The sequence below is a fragment of the Cebus imitator genome, unplaced genomic scaffold, assembly GCF_001604975.1.
Source record: "Cebus imitator isolate Cc_AM_T3 unplaced genomic scaffold, Cebus_imitator-1.0 Scaffold254, whole genome shotgun sequence".
NCBI lineage: Eukaryota > Metazoa > Chordata > Mammalia > Primates > Cebidae > Cebus > Cebus imitator.
Genome location: NW_016107569.1, coordinates 3,087,537 through 3,097,681, shown reverse-complemented (window position 1 = coordinate 3,097,681; position 10,145 = coordinate 3,087,537). Strand labels below are relative to the sequence as shown.

General features: G+C 49.6%; 1 protein-coding gene across 3 annotated transcripts in view; it reads left to right on the top strand.

Moving 5' to 3' along the window:
- Nucleotides 1–10,145, top strand: part of TBC1D13 (TBC1 domain family member 13) — a 21,357-nt gene that overhangs the window by 7,926 nt on the left and 3,286 nt on the right. For all 3 annotated transcript variants that reach the window (XR_005195543.1, XM_037728070.1, XM_037728071.1), the window contains 5 exons: nucleotides 627–786; nucleotides 6,091–6,301; nucleotides 6,788–6,951; nucleotides 9,065–9,225; nucleotides 9,353–9,410. Coding sequence is in view for 2 of the 3 variants with exons in the window: in XM_037728070.1 (XP_037583998.1) it covers nucleotides 627–786; nucleotides 6,091–6,301; nucleotides 6,788–6,951; nucleotides 9,065–9,225; nucleotides 9,353–9,410 (754 nt within the window). In the remaining variant the exon portion in view is untranslated. The remainder of the gene's footprint in view (nucleotides 1–626; nucleotides 787–6,090; nucleotides 6,302–6,787; nucleotides 6,952–9,064; nucleotides 9,226–9,352; nucleotides 9,411–10,145) is intronic.

Here is a 10,145-nt window from a genome sequence, read left to right as displayed (position 1 = left end):
GTCAGGCTGGTCTCGAACTCCCAACCTCAGGTGATCCGCCCACCTTGGCCTCCCAAAGTGTTGGGATTTTGGGTATGAGCCACTGTGCCCAGCCAATTTTTGTATTATTTAATAGAGACGGGGTTTACCATGTTGGCTGGGCTGGTTTCGAACTCCTGATGTCAGGTGATTCAAAATATTGTAATTAAAAACAAACGATGCAGCCAGGTGCCGTGGCTCACACCTGTGATCCCAGCACTTTGTGGGGCTAAGGCAGGTTGATCACAAGATCAGGAGATCAGGACCATTGTGGCCACCATGATGAAACCTCGTCTCTACTAAAAATAAAAAAATTAGCTGGGTGTGGTGACACATGCCTATAATCACAGCTATTTGGGAGGCTGAGGCAGGAGAATCACTTAAACCATAGGTTGACAGATGAAATATCTGTCGTAGGTTGCAGTGAGCCAAGATTGTGCTACTGTACTCCAGCAGCCCGGTGACAGAGTGAGACTCAGTCTAAAAAAAAAAAAAAAAAAAAAAAAAGCTTTTGGGGATTCTTGGGGTCTCTTGGCAGCAGGGTGCTGATGGAATGGCCAAAACCTCCACCCTGAGTAACATGATTCTTTCCTATTTCCTCTTGACAGGAGGTTGTGCCCAGACATTTCCTTCTTCCAGAGGGCCACTGAGTACCCTTGTCTCCTCATCCTGGACCCCCAGAATGAGTTTGAAACCCTTCGTAAGCGAGTGGAACAGACAACACTGAAATCTCAGACAGTGGCCCGGAACCGGAGTGGGGTCACAAATGTGAGCACCAACCTGGGGTCCCCAGGACTCCGCCAATAGTCTTTTCTTTCATTTTTCTCTTAAACTCCTGGCCGCAAGGCATGGGCCCATGACCATCTGCCTGACAGTTACCCCGAGCAACCCTGATGCTGCCAGATCCTGGGGTGCTCTCTGAAAGTTGGGTGGCAGCGAATTGCTGTGTCCAGTTGGGTGTAATGGCTGCCGGGGAGGGCTCTGCATCCCAGTGGGTAAATGAGCCAGGCTTCTAGTCTTACAGTGGGGATGGCTCTGAGAAAGTCATTACAAAGTGAGAAAGTGTGACAGGGCTGGGTGCGGTGGCTCATGCTGTAATCCCAGCACTTTGGGAGGCTGAGGCAAAAGGATTACTTGAGCCCAGGAGTTCAAGACCAGCCTGAGCAATGTGGTGAAACCCTATCTCTACAAAAAATACAAAAATCAGCTGGGCATGATGGCACGTGCCTGTAATATCAGCTACTCCGGAGGCTGAGGCAGGAGAATCACTTGAACCTGGGAGACAGGTTGCAGTGAGCCAAGATCGCGCCACTGGGTGACAGAGTGATACTCTGTCTTAAAAAAAAAAAAAAATTAGTGGGGCATGGTGGCTCACGTTTACAATCCCAGCACTTTGGAGGGCCAAGGGGGGCAGATTACCTGAGGTCAGGAGTTCGAGACCAGCCTGGCCAACATGGCGAAACCTCATCTCTACTAAAAATACAAAATTAACTGGGTGTGGTGGCGGGCGCCTGTCATCCCAGCTACTCAGGAGGCTGAGACAGGAAAATCACTTGAACCCGGGAGACAGAGGTTGCAGTGAGTCCAGAGAGCACCACTGCACTCCACCCTGGGCAACAGAGCAAGACCCTGTCACCCTGTCTCAAAAACAAAAAACAAGAAGAGAGCATTCCAGGTGGAGAGGAGGGCATATGCTAAAGTCCTCAGCGGGAGAGAACGTGGTGTGTTCTTGGTCGGGGAGGCCATGGTGGCTAGAAGCAGAGAGTGAGGGAAGAGGTTGGTGCTGGTGAGGCCACGTGGGGCCTTTGTCCTGAGGGGCGGGGAGATACCTTTATAGCAACGTAAGCACGGCAGCAACGTGATTCATATCTGCTGGTGTCAGCTGTAGTCACTGTGGAGATACAGGAGTGGCAGTAGAGAGGCTACCTGGGAGGCCACTGCAGTTGTCTAGGCAAGAGGTGGTGGGGGCAGGGATGCAGCAGGGCTGGATCTGAGAGACTCAGGGTGGAACTGATAGGACCCCCAAGCTTTTTTTTTTTTTTTGAGACAGAGAGCGAACCCAGCTCACTGCAACCTCCGCCTCCCGGGTTCAAGGAATTCTCCTGCTTCAGCCTCCCAAGTAGCTGGGTTTACAGGTGCATACCACCATGCCCAGCTAATTTTGTATTTTTAGTAGAGACGGTTTCACCATGATTGTCAGGATGGTCTCGATCTCTTAACCTTATGATGCACCGCCTGGGCCTCCCAAAGTGCTGGGATTACAGGTGTGAGCCACTGCGCCTGGCCAGGATCCCCCAACTTTTAATAGATTGCTGTCACTCCGCAAAGCTGCTTGTAGTCAAACAAGTTTATTACCTTATTCCTTAATTTACGCCCCTACTTTGGTACCTGGAATAGTGGCTTGTTCGCCTAAACTTTTCACTGTCCGCCATCAATGGAAAAACCTTTCTGTGTAGCCTCCAACAAGCTAGGGCAGATCCTACTGCAGAAGTTTTTCTCACCCTGGGGAATGACTTTGTTTGTTTGTTTGTTTGTTTGTTTGTTTTATCTTTTGTTTTTTAAAGACAGGGTTTCACCATGTTGGCCAGGCTGATCTTGAACTCCTGACCTTGTGATCTGCCCGCCTTGGCCTCCCAAAGTGCTGGGATTATAGGCATGAGTCACCGCACCCGGCTCGTTTTATTTTTTTAAAGAGAGACAGAGTCTTGCTGTGTCACCCAGTCTGGTCTTGAACTCCTGAGCTCAAGCGATCCTCCTACCTGGCCCTCCCAGAGTGCTGGGATAACAGGCATGAGCTACCACACCCAGCTAAGAATGACTTTGAAGCTCCGACAGGGTGGCAGGGGCAGATATAACCGATCCCAGGGTTGCATGTGCCTGTGAGGGTTTGGTGTCCGGCAGAACTGCTGTGTAGTGCAGATTGTGTGGCTACATAACCATGTGGCTGGCTTTGTGGGCAGCATTCTTGGCTGTTGATTTCCTGGCTGAAGGGCTGGGTGGGGACTGGCTCCTGTCATTCCTTTCACTGTGGTAACTGGGTGTAAGGAGCACTGCTACCTAGTTTAACGTTTGGTCCTGGTAGCAGAGAACCCACCAGAAACTTTATCCCTAAGCCCCTGGGTTTATGGCTGGGCAATATGAGTGAGTTAAAGTTGACCGTCCGTGTGACTCTGGACAAGTCATACCAGGCCCACATCCTGGCCTTTGTTTCCTTGACCATAAACTGGGATAATCATTTCTGCCCTGCCTGAGTTGCCAAGAGGATGAAATGAGGTCCTGGCTGTGCAGATTCTTAGAAAGCAGGAAGCCCTGGGCAACCTCGGGAGGCAGCCTCGCCTCAAGTCCTGGCCCTTAGTTTTGGGAGTCAGCCAGGTCAGGTTCAAGTCCTAAAGCCACCACCTAATGGTAGACATTTAAGGAGTGGCTCGACATTTCTGAGCCTCAGTTTCCTCAGATTTGGATAGAATATTTTAGATCGTTCAGTGGATTAAATGGAGGAATACTTGTACAGCACTGTCGGCCGCATAGAAAGCTCTTGGTACATGTTACTGATGTGTGATTCTGTGTGAACATGCGTGCATGTGTATGTATACATGTGTATGCACATGTTATGGGAGAGAGAGTTTAATGTCTCCAGGAGCCTATGCTTCCAGGGTGGCCTCATCCACTGTCACTGCCTGGGTTCTCTCGTACAGGTCACTCACCTGCGGAGCTTCTGACTGAGCAGGTCTAGGGCAGGGCCCAGGCACTTGAATCTTTACAAAGTTCCCAAGGGATCCTGACAGGCAGCTGGAGTCTTCATCAAGGATCGTTCTCTCTTTAACTTCCAACTTTTTTTTTTTTTTTTTTTTTTTTTTTTTTGAGATAGTCTTACTCTGTCGCCCAGGCTAGAGTACAGTGGCACAATCTTGATTCTCTACAACCTCTGCCTCCTGGGGTCAAGCACTTCTCATGCCTTAGCCTCCTGAGTATTAGCCGGGATCATAGGCGTGTGCCACCAGGCCTGGCTAATTTTTGTATTTTTGGTAGAGATTTTTGGCCAGGCTGGTCTCGAACTCCTGACCTCAAGTGATCCGCCCACCTCAGTTTTCCAAAGTGCTGGAATTACAGGTGTGAGCCACTTTGCCTGGCCTCCAGCCTTTCTTATGAAAATATTCAAACATTCAGAAAAGTTGAAAGAAGAGTACACTGTGTAACTATCTGCATACTTTACATCTAAATGTTACAATTACTAACATTTTTCACATTGCCTTATTTGTGTGTATTATATAGAGAGAGTAAGTTGCTGATGTCTGACCTTTCACTACCAACTACTTCAGCAGGATCTCCTGAGAATAAGGGCATTCTGACCGGGCATGGTGGCTCCCACCTGTAATCCCAGCACTTTGGGAGGCTGAAGTGGGCGGATTACCTGAGGTCAGGAGTTCGAGACCAGCCTGACTAACATGGTGAAACCCCATGTCTACTAAAAATACCCAAGATAAAAAAAATCCGGGCTTGGTGGTGAGCACCAGTAATACCAGGTGCTCGGGAGGCTAAGGCAGGAGAACTGCTTCAGCCTGGGAGCCAGAGGTTGTAGTGAGCCGAGATTGTGCCACTGCACTCCAACCTGGTCGACAGAGCAAGACTTCATTGGGGGTGGGGTAGGGGGGATTATTGGCCAGTTGTCTGCAGTTATCTGTTTCTTTACATATTTAAGGTTTTTGTTTTAAATTGAAGTGTAACTTACGTGCAGTTATGTATACGATTGTTTTTTTTCTTGTGTGTGTACCTGTGTAAATGCCAGTCAGTCACGATACAGAACATTTCCACATCCAGAAAGTTCCTGGATGCCCCTTCTTAGGTAGTACTCCTCACTGTTCTGACTTTAATCACCATAAGTTAGGTTTTAGGATGGTTGTCTTGTAGAATGTTCCATGTTCTAGGTTTTGTCTCCTTGTTTACTTACGGTGGCGTTTGACTTGTTCCTCTGGCTGGCATATGTCCCATATGCTAGATCGGGCTGGGTTTAACAGTAAACGTTTACATTTCTGGCAAGAACACATTTTCTTCCTTCACATTGTCCTCTGTGTGTGTGTGTGTGTGTGTGTGTGTGTGTGTGTGTGAGAGAGAGAGAGAGAGAGAGAGAGAGACAGTGTCTTTTTTTTTTTTTTTTAAATAGATGGGGTTTCACCATGTTGGTCAGGCTCGTCTTGAACTCCTGACCTCAGGTGATCTGCCCGCCTTGGCCTCCAAAGTGCTTGGATTACAGGCGTGAGCCACCACGCCTGGCCGTGACAGTATCTTGCTGTCACCCAGGTTGGAGTGCAGTGGTGTGATCATAGCTCACTGTAGCCTCAGCCTCCTGGGCTCAAGTGATCCTCTTGCTCTCGCCTCCCAAGTAGCCGGGACCACGGGTGCTTGCCATCACACTCGGCTAATATTTAAATTTTTTGTAGAGATGAATCTCCCTATGTTGTCCAGGCTGGTCTCAAACTCTAAGGCTCAAGTGATCCTCCTGCCTTGGCCTCCCAAAGTGCTGTGATTACAGGCATGAGCTATTGTGGCTGGCCCATGTTGTCTCTTTCTTTTTTTTTTTCCTTTTGAGACAGAGTCTTGCTGTGTCGTCCAGGCTAGAGTGCAGTGGCACAATCTTGGCTCACTGCACTCTCCGCCTCCAGGATTCAAGCGATTCTTCTGCCTAAGCCTCCCAAGTAGCTGGGATTACAGGTGCCTGCCCCTGTGCCCGGCTGATTTTTGTATTTTTAGTAGAAATGGGTTTCACCATGTTGGATAGGCTGGTCTCGAACTCCTGACCTTGTGATCCACCTGCTTCAGCCTCCCAAAGTGCTGGGATTATAGGTGTAAACCACAGGACCCAGCCTCTTTTTTTTTTTTTCCCCTTGAGACAGGGTCTTGCTCTGTTACCCAGGCTGGAATGCAATGGTGTCATCATGGCTTACTGCAGCCATGACCACCTGCGTTCAACTGATCCTCCCACCTCAGCCTCCCAAAGCGCTGGGATTGCAGGCATGAGCCACCGAACCCTGCCCACATTGTCCTTCTTGACTGGCTCCTCCTCTTCTCCCCTAGATGAGCTCCCCACACAAGAACTCTGCGCCATCATCCCTAAATGAGTATGAGGTGCTGCCCAATGGCTGTGAGGCCCACTGGGAGGTGGTGGAGCGAATCCTTTTCATCTATGCCAAGCTCAACCCTGGCATCGCTTACGTGCAAGGCATGAATGAGATCGTGGGGCCCCTCTACTACACCTTCGCCACCGACCCCAATAGCGAGTGGAAAGGTAAGAAGGCTTTTGGTGCCCACACCCCTTGTTGCTGGCCCGTGTCAGGCCGCGCAGCTCACTTTCCCTCTCAGGCCTCCATTCTCCTTTTCCCAGATGAGGGGTTGGCCTGGATCATCTCTGAGATCCTTTGCAACTGTGATCTTCTAGAATGTTAGATGTTTACTGATCTCTTGATATTTGTAATTTAATTTCTCATAGAGAAAGTGGATATGTAGGAAGCCGAATTAGAAGATGTAAATAATGATTTTCAAATTGTCATCAGGGGAGTGTGTAATAAACTGCTCAGTGAATGTAAGTGTTGCCAGATATGAGAAGAAAGAGGTGATGTCTTTAGCCTGGGGGTGGAGAAGGGTCAAGGACAGAGGAAGGACTGAGCCCCGACTTTGAGGATGGGGCAACTGGGCGGGGCAGTTGTCTGGTAGGTGAGAGGTGGGGTGGGCCTGGGGTGCGCCACTTCTGCCCCCATCCTGCGTCTCTCCCCAGAGCATGCTGAGGCAGACACCTTTTTCTGCTTCACCAACCTCATGGCCGAGATCCGGGACAACTTTATCAAGAGCCTGGATGACTCGCAGTGTGGCATCACCTACAAGATGGAGAAGGTGTACTCCACCTTGAAAGATAAGGACGTGGAGCTCTACCTGAAACTGGTGAGGACCCCAGGAACAGCGGGTGGCAGGGACAGGAAGCAGAGAGTTCCTGTGCCATCCCAGCCCAGGGTGAGGTCTGGCTTGAGTCTGGGGATTAAAAGTGGTTGCTGCTGCTAGGGATGCTGAACCATGAGCTAAAGCAGCTGATGGCCAGAGCCTAGCAAGCTGGGAGGGAAGGGGAATGTTGGAATGGCGCCCATTGTGTGCCAGGCATAGTGCAGGGCATTTACCATCAACTAAATTGCTTAAGCTGTTAGTAATCTTCTGAGGTAAGTGTTAACTTCATTTTTTAAGATTAATATAATTTTAAAAATTGTACTGGTATTCCGTGTTTATTTCGGAAAACAAAAAGAGAACATTTATTTACACGTAAACAAAAAGTTTCATGAAAAATAAAATATATAAGCATATCTTTTTTTTCTTTATTTTATTTTTTTTTTTGTTGAGAAGGACTCTCACTCTGTCAGCTCAGGCTGGAGTGCAGTGGTGCAATCTTGGCTCACTGCAACCTTTACCTCCCAGGTTCAAGCAATTCTCGTGCCTCAGCCTCCCCAGCAGCTAGGATTACAGACACACATTACCATGCCCAGCTAGTTTTGTATTTTTAGTAGAGATAGGGTTTTTCCATGTTGGCCAGGCTGGTCTTGAATTCCTGACCTCAAGTGATCTGCCCACCTCAGCCTCCCAAAGTGCTGGGATTACAGGCATGAGCCACTGTACCCTGCCAGGAACAAACATATCTTTTTAAACAAATATGGGTTGGGTGTGATGGCTCACAGTTGTAATCCTAACAGTTTGGGAGACTGATGCAGGAGGATCGCTTGAGTCCAGAGGTTGAGATATCCTGAGAAACATAGTGAAATCTTGTCTCTACAAAAAAATTTAAAAAGAAATTAGCAGCCAGGCATGAGGCCAAGGCGGGCGGATCATGAGGTCAGGAGTTCGAGACCAGCCTGACCAACATGGAGAAACCCTGTCTCTACTAAAAATACAAAAAAATTAGCCGGGCGTGGTGGCGCACACCTGTAATTCCAGCTACTCAAGAGGCTAAGGCAGGAGAATCACTTGAACCTGGGAGGGTGAGGTTGCGGTAAGCCGAGATCATGCCACTGCTCTCCAGACTGGGCAACAAGAGTGAAACTTCATCTCAAAAATAAAGAAAGAAATTAGCCAGGCATGGTGGCACATGCTTATAGTCTCCTACTCAGGTGGCTGAGGTGGGAGCCCTGGAGGTCAAGGCTGCAGTGAGCCATGATTGTGCCACTGTACTCCAGCCTAGGCAATATAGCGAGACCTCATCTCTTAAAAAAAAAAATGTGGCCGGGCGCGGTGGCTCAAGCCTGTAATCCCAGCACTTTGGGAGGCCGAGGCGGGTGGATCACGAGGTCAAGAGATCAAGACCATCCTGGTCAACATGGTGAAACCCCGTCTCTACTAAAAATACAAAACATTAGCTGGCATGGTGGTGTGTGCCTGTAATCCCAGCTACTCAGGAGGTTGAGGCAGGAGAATTGCCTGAACCCAGGAGGCGGAGGTTGCGGTGAGCTGAGATCGCGCCATTGCACTCCAGCCTGGGTAACGAGTGAAACTGCGTCTCAAAGAAAAAAAAAAAAAATGTTTTTGCTGTTTTATAGCATACTTTTTCAATTAATATTCACTGTGGCTGACCAGAGGGCTCATCTATATTGGGAATAATTGCCTGTGGAATTGTTTGTGGATTAAATGAGTGAGAGGACATATTTAACATGCTAAGCATAGCCCAGGCTTATAGTAAGGGCCCTGTGATGGTCACTCTGCACATCCACATACCCTGTCATCTGCAGAGTGTTTTGAAAGAGTTTGAACCATCCTTTATAAATCTGGAGAGCTTATTATATAAAGGTTTGGGTTTCCAGCTTCTTTTACAAAAAGATCTGAGGATGTTGGCTGGCAGGAAACAGCCTCCTGCCTCTTTACCAAGTGAGGCTGTCTGGCAGCCTGGTGCCAGCCATGGTGCTCACACCTGGCGTGCTGGGTCCTGCTGTTCTGAATTCACTTCTGACCCATTGCATGGTGCTCCATGGCCACCAGCCAACATGGAGTCCTGCTCCCCACCCCCACACTCTCTCCTCAGCAAGAGCAAAACATCAAGCCCCAGTTCTTCGCCTTCCGCTGGCTGACACTACTGCTGTCCCAGGAGTTCTTGCTGCCTGACGTCATCCGCATCTGGGACTCCCTCTTCGCTGATGACAACCGATTTGACTTCCTCCTCCTCGTCTGCTGCGCCATGCTCATGTGAGTGCAGCATGAGCTAGTCCCAGCTCACCTGGCCAGTCCTTGGAGTAGCCAGAGGGGAGGAGGGGGCGGGGCCTGCACTCACAGCATCCCAGGTCCCAGCCCTTTTGCTGCTTGCTCTTCATAGGCTGATCCGGGAGCAGTTGCTGGAAGGGGACTTCACTGTGAACATGCGGCTGCTGCAGGTAATGGGATGGGGGCAGGCCCAGCCACTGCCATGAGGCTGGCACTCGCCAGGCACCCACCCACGCCAGCTGCTGCGATAGCCTGGGCAGGGGCGGTGGAGCGTAGCAGGGACCCCTGAGACAGACCTGGTTTGGATCTGGGTTTGAATCCTGGTTCTGCCTCTGACCTGAAGTGTTGGGTGGACTTGAGCAAGTGACTTGGCCTCTAAACTGTGTACTTGATGTAGGTGTTCACACCCAGGACACAGCAGGTACCCGAAACATGGCTGTGCTTGCCGGTGGCCCTGCTCAGACCCAGGGAAGGAGGGTAGGGTGTAGTGATTAAGAACATGGGCTCACCAAGTGCAGTAGCTCATGTCTGTAATTCCAGCACATTGGGAGGCTGAAGTGGGTGGATCACCTGAGGTCAGGAGTTAGAGACCACCCTGACTAACATGGCAAAACCCCGTCTCTACTAAACATACAAAAATTAGCTGGGCATGGTGGCATGCACCTGTAATTCCCAGCTACTCGGAGGCTGAGACAGGAGAAGTGCTTCAACCCAGGAGGCGGAGGTTGTGGTGAGCCGAGATCGCGCCATTGCACTCCAGCCCGGGCGACAGAGCAAGACTCCATCTCAAAAAAATAAGAATATGGGTTCAAGGGCCTACAGCTTTAGGTCCACAGTTTTGCTCTGCTGTGTTCATCATGTGACCCAAGGCAAGTTACAGCATCTCTGGGTTTCAGCTTCTTCAT